At 38.2% G+C, this 14,837-nt stretch overlaps 1 protein-coding gene across 2 annotated transcripts in view; it reads right to left on the bottom strand.

The window, feature by feature from the left end:
* Positions 1-14,837, bottom strand: part of sorcs3b (sortilin related VPS10 domain containing receptor 3b) — a 61,384-nt gene that overhangs the window by 20,122 nt on the left and 26,425 nt on the right. For both annotated transcript variants that reach the window (XM_032553630.1, XM_032553631.1), the window contains exons 3-12: positions 11,947-12,046; positions 10,876-11,034; positions 10,682-10,755; positions 9,784-9,848; positions 7,017-7,135; positions 4,112-4,201; positions 3,730-3,909; positions 2,577-2,723; positions 1,595-1,697; positions 88-164 (exon numbers count right to left, since the gene is read on the bottom strand). In XM_032553630.1, the coding sequence (XP_032409521.1) occupies positions 88-164; positions 1,595-1,697; positions 2,577-2,723; positions 3,730-3,909; positions 4,112-4,201; positions 7,017-7,135; positions 9,784-9,848; positions 10,682-10,755; positions 10,876-11,034; positions 11,947-12,046 (1,114 nt within the window). The remainder of the gene's footprint in view (positions 1-87; positions 165-1,594; positions 1,698-2,576; positions 2,724-3,729; positions 3,910-4,111; positions 4,202-7,016; positions 7,136-9,783; positions 9,849-10,681; positions 10,756-10,875; positions 11,035-11,946; positions 12,047-14,837) is intronic.

Below are 14,837 nucleotides of genomic sequence, written 5' to 3'. Positions count from 1 at the left end.
AAAGAAAAAAAGACATTGCATGCTTTCCTTTTTCATTTGATGTAAAAACGTCATCTGTTTCGCACAAAATCTATAAATGCTGCTTACCTGTCTCCAGCTATTCCCTGCGTCTGATGTTATAAACATCCCAAGGTTGGTAGAGGACAGCTCATTTCCAATGTTTCCTGAGTACAGAAAACACAAAGTGTACACTATGCTTTGCAGCCACAAGCTTTAAAGTGTTTTATTGGGGTGGGGGGTGGGGGGTTCTGTGAAGGACAGACACTACAAAGTAGTGCATGAGTTGAGAAGAGGAAAAAAAACGATGCATTGTTTTTGGATTTTCTATGCAGAAATCTGAAAATCGTGGCATTCGTATGTAAACGTTGCCTTCTACTCTGTTACCCCACAAAAACCCAGTGCCACTAATTCCCTTCACTTAATTAGTAAATGGAGTCCGTTTGTGTGTAATTCAATTCTAAACATGAGTAGAAAGTGCTCTGAGCAGATGAGAATAAAACGAGACCTTTTGGCCAAGACTAAAATTGCATATGTAGAAAAAACTAATACTCTAAACATACCATCCCCACCATAAATCATGGTGGTGGCAGCATGCTGTGGAAATGCTTTTCTTCAGCATTAGAGGGAATTTTGTCAGAGATGATGGGAAGATTAGATTAAGTTAAACACAGGGCAATCCTGGAAGAAAAACTATCAGACAAAAAAAAGACCTGAGACATCCCGAGTCTCAGGTCCGATTTTGGCTGATACCATTTTTTTTTGTCCAGAATGTTGCTAAATGTAGCAAGAAAGTTGATGAGTTGCCAACAGTGAGATGACTATTGTTAACTGCAACATATAGGCCTAACCTGGTGGGGGTGCTAGTCAAACCTCTATCACTGCTGAGAGAGATTTGACTAGAAGAAGATAACAGTTGATTTAAATACATTTACCGAGGTAGATAAGATCGATGGTAAAGATCGGCTTCACATGTAAAAATCAGCCGATCACTGATATTCCAAAATGAGGGAAATAGGCACTGATAAATCGGTGCATCCCTAGTGCAAATGCAGCAAAGGGATGTTGGACAAAATCTGAGAACTAAATACATATTTACTATTTACATAAGTTTTTTTCAATGCTACAATTATGCACTGATTTCTATTGTTAACAAAAGAAAACACCAAAATATAGAAAATATGCAGGTTATAATATGATAAAATACAAAAAAATGAAAGGAGGGCTGATGTTTTCCCAAGGTACTGCATTAACACAACGGAGACCCAATGTCATATTTTCTCTACTCACACAATCAGCTGATAAAATCATTACTTTCCAAAGCTGTTTGTGTGTCCTCATTTTCCAGTCTCAGTTTGGGAGGACAAACTTATGTCTTAGTGCAACCAAATCATTTCACCGCAAAAAAAATAAGATTCGGGAGCCGAAGTTTCTGTATCTGATTCCAGTGACAGAAAGGGGGCAATGTGCAATTTATTTCGAACGTTTCTGCTGTTGCACAGCAGCAATGTACTCATCTGAGGGGGGAAAGAATTTGTGAAGTCTCACTGCTTTCAAATGCACATCTATTTTTTGTATTATTTTCAAACAACTGTACCTGTGGCCACAATAATTCCTGGGACAGATTTTTTGCTGGTGATGGGCCCAGATGTGTAGGGATTCTCTGACATCTCCAGATGGAGATGCAACGAGCAAAATGGCTGTCAACAACAAAACACAGCACACGGGTGAGCTGAGACACCATGTATCAAGATCTTAACCGAGGCGGCTGTAATTAGCTCTCCTTTCTTCTGATTCTTCTCACTGAGAGAAAAGTGCTAACATTTTCAGAGACCATTTATAAAACAAAGATACTTTGATCCCCCCCATCTCCTCTCCCAGAATAAAAACAGGAAATAGCTGAGAGGACACAGAGGGCATTCGAATTGTTTCATTCCAAAGCAAACAAGGCATGTAATTAAAATTCCCCAAGATGCACTGATAAAACTGGCAAAATTGATTCGAATCATTTCACTCATCTTCCTGACTGAAGCAAACTGAAAAACATCAATACAGCCTTTCAAAGAGCTGAAGCTGCTGTGTGGGGGGCGGTGGGTGGGTCGGGAAGCAGACAGAAGCAGAGTGGTCATTTGTGCAGCACACAGAACGACTGCAACCTGCTATTAACTGAATAATATACATTTTCTCTCTCTACAGGACAGACTGGCTGGATTAGATTCCATAATACCGACTGAATAACAACACAGGCCCTTAATGTAATTCTGTGTAATCTAACATTCATTAGTCCAACGTGACTACAGGTAGTAAATTGAAATCACAGAGGTTAATGGAAAGTCAGGACCTCAGAAACTAAATGCGATGACACTCTGTGCCTTACACCGATAATAGGAATATTTCCCTCATCCATTTAGCAGCCAAAAAGTCGTGCTAATGCTAAAGCTGGCACCTGGTCTTGCAATAAAAAAAAATTAGATCCTAAACATTACTGACTAGGTCAAAACATTTGATGAACTACGCGTGCCATGATCTTACATGAACAGAAGCATCCATACACTCTGGTCTAAAAGGCCCAAACTCACCAAAATGCAGTGAAGGTTTTTTCCTGACACATCTGTTGCTGGCGCTGGCAGCAGAGCCCATGTCTGTCCCTTGTTGTATGTGATGAAAGTCTTAATATGATTATCCACTATTTTGTTGGCAAGATACATTCCGTTTATGCCCTCAACCTGCAAAGATCAGCAGAAAGTAATGTAAAAAATGTTTAGCAGTTGTAAAATGCATTTTGAACATTGGATTCAAAATATCCTCTGTTGAAACATTTAAAGCTAATTGTTCTGCATGACTTTTTCAGGGGTTTTGATTTGCTTTTTTAGCTTTGATAAGCATCATGTTTTTAAACTGATTTCATGTACAAGCATCATGAAAACAACACTCTGATTGCTATGCACATTAGAAATTTAAATGGGCAGATATTTCTGACACATGAGTTGACCAAACACGTGAATGACACTCTCAGAGGGAGAACATCTCAAATTTTAGGGAAAGACAAGGATAAACAAGCCAGACCTTTGCTGTAACTTTGGGCATACAGCTAAATGTGTTTTATTGGTGTTAACATAATTTACCTAAAAAATTGAAACGACCGAGAAAGACATTAGACGACACACTCGAGCAGGCTGAATGCACTCCTGTGGCGCACTCCTTCTCACCCGATGTCACCCGATCAGTATTTTGCAGGCTGTCAGTTTTTACTACAACACCTGGTTTGTTCCTGCTGTCGGCTCTAACCTCATAAAACGGCCTCCCAGGCTACTGTAGGTGGCAGTTCTCATGTGGCTAGTGACTTAATTCAGTTGGGAGAGGCACAGAAATTCTTATTGAAAATCATGACATTATAATAAGGAAAATTTAAGGGAAAATAATACTTTTATGGAGTAAGAAAGGAGTAAAATTTCTTGTGTTTTATCCCTTAATGCATAAAATACAACTTGCAATCTAGAGTAAAAATATTTAAAAAATAACTATTCCAATCTGTGTTGGAAAAAAAGCTAAGATATAAATAGCTTAATAAATAAGTAAATTAATAAGTAAATGATAATCAATCTTTTAGTTATAAGTTATAATTGGCCTCTTGCCCATTGACCGCTGGAGATGGGCAAAAGAGACCCTCGCGACCCCACTGTGTAAGATAATGGATGGATAGTTAGTCCTTGAACAAAGCCGACGACAAACCTTGTAAAAGTCAACCAGTAGGTTACCAGCAGGCCCTCTGCTGGTCCTCAGGTTCTCTAATGAAAGGATAAAGTAGACGCCGGGGGAGTCTGAGATATACAGGCTGTAAGTGTTGTTCTGGTTCCACTCCTGGACAGCAGCAAATACCTGCTTCTCATCTGTGCTGATAATATGCATGTCCTGTAGCAGTGGAAAGGCGGGCACAGAGAGACAGACAGAGAATAACAGGCACAATGGAGAAGCATAAAACCGACTCCAGAAAGAAGTCATCAGCTTGTTTCAAATGTGACATTTCTTTATAAATGTGTTGCACGGTTTTGTCCTCTACAAGTGAAGGTTAAAATTGTGACTAAAACAGGAAAACAGGAAATCTGTTGCTTACCTTCGGCAAACAGTACTTTGGTAATTTCATCTGCCTGAAGGATTCCCTCATGTAGGAGACAAAGTAACTGGCTCGTCCTGACTTGGTTACCTTTGTAGGAAAGAAACTGTCATAAACATTATGTAATAATTCTTATTTATTGAAAGCATCTTTAAATGGGAGGATAAATGGATTAAACGTGTGATAGAAAAAAGGAAGATGAACATTTTCAAGCAATATTGAGATAACATGAGTGCAGTTTAAAAATACACAGTGGGTTAAAAAAGTATTTATACTGCTTGAACCTTTTCAAATACAACCTATTTTTTTACTTTGTTGCATGCTTTCCAAGTTGCTTATTGGTGTATAGCACCTCAACCACACCATCACCTCTATAATCTATAAATACATCTGTTATGCTTACAAAAAACCCCCAATATAGACAAACTCAGCTTCTTGACAATGCAAAAAAAAAAACAACAATCAGAAGAGCGCTATTGACACTCTTATTAACCTAAAATTGTTATGATCCCTGGGTGTTGAGTTTTAGATTTAATTTGTGCTTTGAGAACTTACTTTGATCTTTATGTTTGTGTATTTAATTATTGCCAATCAGGTCTTGCCATAGTTTTACTTTCATTGTTATTGCTGTAAAGGTCTTCCTATATATTCATTTCCTTTGTATTTAGTTTCCTCATTACTGTGTTCTGTTCCCTGGGAGTTGGAAGTTTGTTCTGTGGAACAAGTACATTTTTTCTCCCTTTATATATATAGTTTCATTGAGTCTCAGTTCTTCTCCACTTTTCCTCAGCCAGGCAGCTTGCTCCCTTCCACAGCTGTTTAATGTCACCTGATTCTCCTCAGCCTGCATTCTTCCTCAGCTCAGCTGTTCTCCATTCAGCTCTTATTAGACCTTCTGATTGTTTTGTCATTTCCACCACTGCCTCAGTATATAGGTTCTCATTGTTCATTACTGGATCCTCCTGTATTTATGCCTGTTACCTGCCTGTGTGTTGGTACCGGCTTCATGACCTGTTTGCCCTGTTCCTGTTTTTGTAAGTTTTCTGTTTTTCACCTGGAAAGGTGTTTTAGCTCTTGCAATCAATATGTTATATTATCATGGTCACAGCAGGGTTAATGTTCACTTTTCTGTGAGTAACTAGTTCATGACACGTGCGTCGTCTGCATAAATACAACCAGGCTATAGTCATTTTGTTTGTTTGTTTCGTTCTCATGGAACTGTAACTGGATTATTGCCCAACCGTTTTATTTTTTTTCTCGTTGGCTTGTACAGTTTACTTGTCTCCTTTTGTATTTCCAAAAGATAATACCACAAGTTATCTTCAGAGTTGTGAAGGTAGTTTTTATGACAATTGTTGCATGTTCATAGTTGTCTTTATGCTGCATAGTTAACTTCTTAAGAAGTTAAGAATGCTTCCTGATTAAATGAGACAATTGATAATTACCTGAAAATCTTAATGCACCTGAATTTCCAGACAATTACAGAGAATTGTTTATCTGGGAGGTAACTGTTGTGAAATGAAACATCTCCTGAAGGAAGCAAATTAATTCAGCATGCATGACTGATTTGATAAAACAATTGCATGTGTATGCTGCTTGCCGCAGCGTTGAAGGCTGGGAAGGAAAAAAAAAATACAAGCAAAACAGAAATTAATATTACCACCTCAATTAGTCTAAAATGACGAGCCGTCCAAAATTGAGTTGGCTTTATCTACAGCGCATCTTGAATATCTTAACGCGCTACCGCTGTCCCCATCCACACGCAGGCCAACAGTACTTGATTGCTTATTTTCTAATCAACTAGAAAGATGGTGTTTGTCCCCGAACACACTACATTAGGGCTCTAATGGAATAATCTATCGAAAATCAATGAGCTGCATTTTCCCAGGCCACATTTTTGAGGATGTTGCACTTGGCTGTTCCTCCCCTCCCAAGAGAGTTTGGAGGTGTTGAAGACGGCTTATTTTGTTGTACCCCAATCGATAACCTCATTACTCTTTGTCAAGTTAAATCCAACTGCCCCAAGCAATGAAAGTCACAAGAAAGTCATCTGTGCCACCGCAGCTCTGTGCAGCCAGACACTCGCTCCCTGATTGTCCAGTTATATTCACCAGCATCTTCCCCGCGTCTGCCTCCGTCTCAGTGGTCAATCTCACCTCAGCTAAATGCAATTTCAGAATATTATTGAATCACAGTTTATGCCGTGATGTCTTTCACCGCTTCTCAGTTTCAGTCAGGTCTGTAGCAACACATCAAATGATAAAATCTTTGACTGCATAGGAATAAATACCAACCGTTAAGGAATTTTTCATGTGCGATGAAAACACACAGCCAATATGAACAGCTTTCACTGAAACTTACCCAGAGTCAAATAAGGATGACCAAATGCATTAGGTCTGACCACCAGGATAGAAAATTACTCACCAGTGGAAGGAAATCAATGACAGTGGAGGACATTGGAAAATTAAATTTCTAATAATGACCCTGACTGTGGTTGTCTAATTGGAGTCAAAGTCAGAGTGAATGATAATAAGGATGGCGACCTGTCTTTTCATTATTCCTTCACCATGTGATCATGGAGAGCAAAGATATTTTTCCAGGTATGGATTGGATTATGTCTGTGCAGAAACTGAAACGCCTAAGCGTGCCCTGACACGAATGAGGGGGAAAAAAAAAAAAAAAAACGTAATCAAAACACATATTGGGCCGGCGGGGAACAGGTGTGTTGGGAAAAGCCATTATGTGGGGTTTGATGGAAAAGCGTAAATTGGCTGCACAAGGGAGCAAAAATAAAAACAAAGAAGTAGGTAAAAAGAAATCAAAGTTCACCAAGGCAGTAACCTTTAAGTAAAAAGATGAAGGCAACTATTGAGATCGAGGACAAGTAATCTGTTGCAATGCAAACCTGAGTGAAAACATATTCGTCCTGCACAACGAGGGAGTTGGTGTCTACGTGTCCAGGAAAGAGATACTGTCTGTCGCCCTCTGTGCATCTCTGGGCTCTGCACTTCACATACTGAGCTCCTGAAGGGGGCAAAAGGAAATCAATAAGAAGTAAATTAATACCATTCACATTTAGACTCTACTTTGTATGCACTGGAGGTGCTGTGCAGTACTATGATTTTAATCCACTCTAAATTTACTAGCTCATAAATTCATCCAATTTGAGTTCAGTCCTACTTTTTTTCTAATTTGGTGTGTTACTACTAATGCTATCCCAGGCAGTAGCTGGCTGACATGTGCCAAATATTAAAAATATTCTCAGAAATGTTTACAAATGAGCTTTGTATAGATTATGTGAAAAAAAGAAAAAAATACAAGATGTGAGATAGAAAGTTAAGCTATAAACAATGATTAGAAAATGTAGTAAAAGTTGTTTGTGCATTCATTGGTCATTAACTGGACATAAAACTACGACGATATCTATCATAAAAGATACATTAGATATCATTAGAAAATACTTTGGATATCATTTCACTGAACTTGGATGCAGAACCACACGCCATTCTGGAGATGTAGGCAGAGAGGCTTTAGCTGCTCATCCTCTCACGGCCACCCAAACAAGGTTGGTGACATCAACAGACTTACTCTTTGCTACGCTAGCAACAACGTGTTGCTTAACATACGTAGTAACAGTATCATGTTGCTTCCAACACACTTCGCTCCTCAGAGGTTCTTACATGATCAAGCTAGACTGAACTTGACTAGACTGAACAGGACTCAAAGCGAAAGCTGGACACGCCTGAAAAAAGGTCTGTTTTTACGACTGTGTACATCTACTCAGAGATGCACTGACTGACACAGGAAACTGTTCGGCAGGAAGCAGTATTTTGCATACCGATTTGATCATTTTGAGAGCAACCGGTCACAAGGAGGCGTAGCATGACTGCCGCTCTCTGCAGCACTGGCATTTGTGCGGTGGCTGACCTGATGGACCATTCAGCTAGCTCACTGAACATGAAGGTATCCATTGTGGTAAATGAAAGAATCTGTCATTACAGACAATCGGTACGCTTGACTGAAATTTCAACTGTCCGCAGACAGCACACTTGGAGTCTACATAGTTCACAGAATACACATAGAAAGGGTGAGGTCCTAAGTGGAAGGAGAAGATGAGTACAATAGCTCTAAAGGAAATTGAGGATAAAAGAGGAAAGTCATGTCACTAGCTTGGCAGTACTTTGGATAGATAAAGCAAAAAGCTAATCAATAATTATCAATGCCGACTAATAAGAAATGCATTTTTCAGCCATATCGACCAGACTTATTGGTCATGTAAAAAATATTTTGACCCCACTTAAGAGTATTTTGATGCATTACCCTTTATGCTGACTCGTGCTCTTACTTTGCTTATGTATTGTGAAGCAGGGGAGTTCTTAATGGGAGAATAACACCTGACCAAACTGATCATAAAAATGTGTTGTTTTTTTGTTGCGTCTGTGTGGATATGCCTTATTGAACAAGCCATTTTGTTTTCCCTGCTTGCTGTTCTGTGACACCACAGACATCGTCAATGGAAAGGTCTTTTTTTCTGCTTTCAGACACATCAGCACATAAAGGTAAGAAAACAGAGCAAAAGCAGATTTTCTTTTCCCTGCTGTTACATGAACTGAAAAGGAAACACTCAATATATTAAGGACTAAGACAAAGTCCATCAAGGTTTGTTGGTGGTAGAGAACAGACACATGAGCTTCATTTTCAAATACAAATCTCATCTTTGCTACATGTCTAATCCATCCCAGCGATTGCAGCAGTAAAATATCTCAAAGGCCAAAGATTGTTTTGTGTGCTGGTTTTTAATAACTGATATTGAGTGGATGAATATGTACATACAATCAATTAGAATGAATAGATCTTGCACATCAATGTGCAAGATCTGCAGACCATGAATCTCTTTGCTACAAGTCTAATCCATCCCAGTCTCTGGTTCTTTTTTTCCATCTAAGATGGTATTCTGAGATAAGAAATTGTTTGATGGGTTGTATTAGGGGATACACAGATTCTGTGCAATTAATTTTCACAATTTTACACATTATTTGTGTCACATTTTCACGTTGTAGGTAAAAAACATGGAGTTTGTCTGCTGCTGCATTACCACAAATCTCAACATGTCACTGGTCCAACTACATTTTTAAAGAATATTTTCATAAAAAATATATATTTATATTATATTTATATTTGCACTTATATCTAAATATATTCTGAATTTTGTTCTTGAAATTCTGAAGTTCTGACCAGGAGTGTATATTCAACGTTTGCCAGGCATATCACAAACAGTTTGGGATGTTTTTGTGTACGACAAGAGGAGTTTGTATGCTAATTTGACTCCCCATTTGTTCCCCTCAGAAATACTATGCATATTTCTCTGAGGCAGGAAACTCCCTCTAATTGGTTTGACAAAATATGCAACAATGTTTAGAAACAGGGGAGCTCAGCTTTAGCCGATGAAACACGGGGGATAGATTAAGGAGAGGAAACATCTATCAACCTGCTAAATCTCTGAGCATTTTTTTTTTCTTTTTTTCAGGAGACACCTATTCAGCTCTACGAGACTTCAGGGACCAATCTGAGCAGCAGAACAGGTCTCATCTTCCCCGTGACCTCTCTCTAAATGAGAGGCAAAGGGGTCCTGCGGGTCCTGCTACAGCAGCGAACTGAAGTGCAGCACTCACGGCCTTTTGCGATGCGCGTCTCGATGTGGACCACATCTGATTCTCTGTCCAGCCCCATTACCGCCCTTGAGAGAATGTGAAGAGCAGAAGGAAATGGAAGGGAACAGAAATAGGGTTTGGTGGATACAAGAAGGATAAATGAGAATTAGAAGAAAAGAACAGAAAGCTTTGTTGATCATAGCAGTAGTAGATGGACATTGTTGTTCTCAGAAACCCAGAACAATATCATTTTATCTCCTGTAAATCACTCGGGGTAAAATTAGCTCCAGCGGTGGCAACTAATCTCAATTTACCGAAGCGTCAACAGGGGCAACAAAAAGAGAAGGGAGGTGACAAAACGTCCACTGCTCACATAAATACCAACCATGGCAAATGGATGTTGTTATGAAATTGCAGGCAGCTGCAACAAATTTGAAAAATAACTTTTTGACATAATGTGTGTCAAGGAATGGCATTCAAGAGCACAATAATGCATTGTTTCGGGCTGTGCCATACCCACCATGCTCCACTAATTTATGAATCATCTGACTGTTCACGCATGTGGAGAGGGCGTCCTCCAACCAACCTCGTTTCTTTTTTGAATAAAAACAAGAACACAGTTGGCTGGAGTCATACCATGACCAACCCGCTAAACGGACTCATCAATATTCACCGCCTTGTGCCTGCGCAGTAAAGACGTCTACACGGCAGCAACAACAAAAACAGCATGTTGTGTTTGTGCTCCAGAGAAGACGGCACAATATTATATCAGCCCTACGTGACGGGGATGTAATCAGTTTTGGGGTCGACTCCTGTGAGGGTGAGGGTTTTTTTGACATAGATCACTGGATTCATCTGTTTACAATCAACTTCATAATTGTGTTAGTGATCAATTACAGGACAAAAGAGGAAGTCATACCAGTAGAATCTGCCTGGCATCACATTTTCGTGGACAAGCTGCCATTTCTTCCCAAAGTCCATTGAGCTGTAGAGCTGCAAAACAACATTTTGATCCACTATTTCACACATTAAAAGTAGGCTGATGATAATGTGAGAATAAAAACACGTGAGAATAAAAACATTTCATTGTGATTTATTTTCTCCAGAATGTACCTTGTAGTCATGACTGTAAGCCAGAATCCAGTACTCCTGTGCAGGGTGGAAGAGGAGGCTGAGGACGTTGAAGTTAATGGGGAACTTCTCGAAGCTTGCCCCTTCATCTGAGCTGATGAGAACAGCGCTCTCTACCTCTGGGTCACTAAGCATCAATATCTATGGTACGGGAAGCCGAGCAAGGGGTAAAGCATTAGAAAAGGATAAAAGAGCTTCGGACATATTGGTTGAGCAAAACTTGGGAAAAAGACATAGTACAGGAACATCTCAATAAGTTAGGATATCACCATAAATGTCTTTTTTTTTCTGTAATTAAAGAGTAATTGTGCAAGTCAATCATATTTTTAATTACAAAGTAATATATGACAAGTGTTTGTTTATGTTCATTTTGATAATCAGTGTTATTGAAAACCACAAATTCAATTTCTCAGAAAATTACAGTGCATATAAACATTTCTCACCCCCTTGGAGGTTTCACCCTTTTTACAAATCAATCATGATCAACAAAATGTTGTTGTTTTCACAAAAACCCTTTAATGTCAAAGTGAAAACTGACTCACCTGCACTCGTTCCAGCTCCGTAATGTTCCCAAAACGTTTCACTGAGCTCTGCTTGACAATCATCTCAAGGCTGCAGTAATGCCTGTAATTTGTGCACAGTTTTCTAACACTATTTTCCCTCAACTTTACTTTCTATAAATATACTTGGATATAGCACTCTGTGAACAGCCAGCTTCTTTAGCAATGACCTTTTGTGGCTTACCCCTCTTATAGAGAGCTTTAATAACTGTTCACTGGACAACTGTTAAATCAGCAATATTTCTGCAGCATAAATCTATTTCCATGGATTTCTAAATTTTCTGAGAAACAGATTATTGTGTGTTCAACAAAATTATCAGAAACAAATGCTTAAAATATATTACCTTTCTGGCAGTAATTTAAAGTTACATAAATGATCATCACTTTTTGAATCAAGATGGCAAAATAATTGAACTATTTAATGATATTCTAATTTATTGAGAATGACTTGTGGAACATCTGAAAGAAGTAAAAGTCAAAGTGAAATGCTGACCTTTTGCTTGTTGGTAGGACAGACATACAGGTAGCTTAAAACTGTCCTGGAGGTCACTTTATCATTGAGTTTGGTGTAGGTGCTGCCATAATCAGTGGATCTGAACAGAAACAACATTGTATAACAATAAAAAAAACAACATCCATTAGAGAACTATCCAGGTTTGCCATGTTTAGCCAGTTTACTGTAAATCATTTTCTTCTTAACAAGAACGTCTCTCCAGAGCTTTCCATGCAATTAGAGATTGATTTTCTGACATTCAGGCAAAATGTTGCTTTAATGTGTAAAACAGATTTGACAGAGACTACTGTAGTTTAACATTTATTCACTTTTGTTGCTGTTGTTGGGGTTTGTCATGATTTGTCTTGTTTGGACCATGAATTGTCTCATATATGGATCAACTAAGTAAAACAATTGTAGTCAAATCATTTATTACTATTATGTTCGATCAATACGCCTCTTATGGTTGCTTGTGTCTTTCCCAGAATTTTGACGTAATGCTTCCAGATAGAGACTCTTGGTTTTTGTTATGTATTAAAAGCAAAGGTTCAACAAGTTGTTTTCATCCAGATATGATTTAAGTTTCCATCACATCAGCACCCAATTAAGGCATTACTTAAAATGATCTCTAAGAGCCTGGAAAAATGGTACAACAGTATACCAGATTAATATGACTGTTTTCGAGCAATTAGGCCATTTTGACGTGACATGAATATGCAAGGGCAAGAATACCCGACTCTCTCCACATGTACTGGCACCCTTGTTAAAGACATGTGAAAACCCTTTCTTATTTTTATTTTAGCAACAGAATCTCAGTTTTTAAAAACCCAGGTTTGATTTGTGATGCTGTGTGCCTGTTGCTTTTCCAAAGACCTTTGTTTGAAGTCCTTCTTAGAGTAAATAGCCTCATCAACTCTTTGCAGCACTAGCAAATTTTGGATAAACACCTGGTGTCTTCTGACAGGAAACTGAAAATGGGTTGTCAACTGGGTCTTAGAGTAGGATAATGATTTCTAACAAATCAGCACGTAAATTGTTCCCCAGACACAAGATTAACCAGCCACTATATCCATCACAGCCCTCCAAAATAAATCCTTTTGAAGACCTTTGGGCGAACTGAAAATAAATATGGAATATACTGTACATAACAACTAGTGAAAAAGATGAAGAAATGAAAATCTAACCTTAAAATTGGTTTCAAACAAGCACAACTAGGCTCCCAGAATGTTGTATTTTCTTATTATGTAAAGGCATTTAACTTCTTTAGCATTTGCAAAAATTTTGGATGTGTGTTAACACTGTGCCATAGTTCATAACGCCACCAGGATTGATTGGAAGTTACATCTTTTTTATCCTCAGACAATGCAAAAAAAACTATGAATGCCAAAAGATTTCACTGACTCTGTTTTCTGCATTGAAAATGAAGCTTTGAATAAAGCTGAATTTTAGCAATGTGTTAAGGTCACCTTTGGAGTAGTACATTTTCTATCAAATTTCTTAACAGAGTCATATTCAATAAATGAAAATGTGCGATGAGGATTGCTTGTCAAATTAACAGTACCAGTTGAAAAATAAACATTTTAGCAGATATTAAGCTTTTTTTATCAAAGCCAGATTAAAAATGTTTTATTGGACTGATGTTATATTTAATTCCTAAATGTTACATTTTCATGAGCTGCAAAAGGAAAATCATAAATAACATAACCAGAGGCTTAAAAACATCAGTCTATATAATTAATCTATATTATGTGTTTCACTTAGTGAATTTAGGTAGCAAAATAAATTTACTTTTTATAAATATTAAATTTTATTGAATGGATCTCTGTGAAATATTTATCTCAAATTATTACTAGTTTAAATCTGCATCAGCTCAAAATTCAGCTAATTTAGATTGTTTGTTGTCTTTTCACTGTTTATCTTTAAGGAGAACATAATATGTGAATGCAGAAATGAGCCAGTTGTTGGCCTTAATTAAAATGTCTATGTGTGAATGTAATAAAAATATCCACAGCAGTGTTTAAAGATGCCTGCACTTTACTAAGGTGACTCCAGTGACAAGGGCAAATGTGCTTTGTCACTCATGGCTTGCTATTTCTTCTTTTCACAAACGGCCAATCCATGTTCTCAGTTCTACCTGGGTGGCTCCAAATGTAATTTCGCCACATAATTGGATGGGAACCCACCGTCTGCTATCATTGTCTTTGCATTAACTTGAACTGTTCCTGTTGGGATTTGTTTGCACAAACCGCGACCAGTAAAAACATTTGTATTTAAGCGTTAAGTGCTCCTTGTCTGTTTCTGACTGAAGAGCTCTTAAACGATGTGATTACAATGTGAGGCTTCATCTGAAAACATAATGGGAATCGAGGCGTGTTTCGCCAGCTCATGCATATCACCCATTGATCTGCATGCTGCGTTTTGCCACAAGCAGAGGCCCAGAAGCTGTAGACATAAATCATTTATGGTGTTGTCAGGAAAATCATTTACTCTTTTCTTTTCATAACATGGAGATCACTGCTTTTCTAATGCCCCTACTAAGAGATCTCCATGGACCCCCTCAGGTGCTCTTATTTGCTTGTAGGCCATTGTTAAAGGAATCACCTTGATGATGGAATACCTCCTACATACAATATGGAATTTCAAAGGGAGTAAGTAGAGTGGGTGTAGATGCCGCTGGAGAAACAGATATTAATTTAAGGCTCTTGCTTGCTGGACTGATGGTCTTCTTTTTTTTCATACGTATTTCAGAAAGAAATGAATTCTCTGCAGGCTTGTAGAGAGGTGAGAGAAGGCATATCTGAGACAGTATTGGACTTTGTGGTATAATCCTTAATGAATTCTATTCTTATTTATGACCTGACAGGGCACTGTAACTCACCCTTTAATGCATT

Source organism: Xiphophorus hellerii, chromosome 22 (assembly GCF_003331165.1).
Source record: "Xiphophorus hellerii strain 12219 chromosome 22, Xiphophorus_hellerii-4.1, whole genome shotgun sequence".
In the NCBI taxonomy this organism is placed as follows: Eukaryota; Metazoa; Chordata; class Actinopteri; order Cyprinodontiformes; family Poeciliidae; genus Xiphophorus; species Xiphophorus hellerii.
Note: the sequence above shows the minus strand (reverse complement) of the source record. Positions and strands in the feature narration are given on the sequence as shown.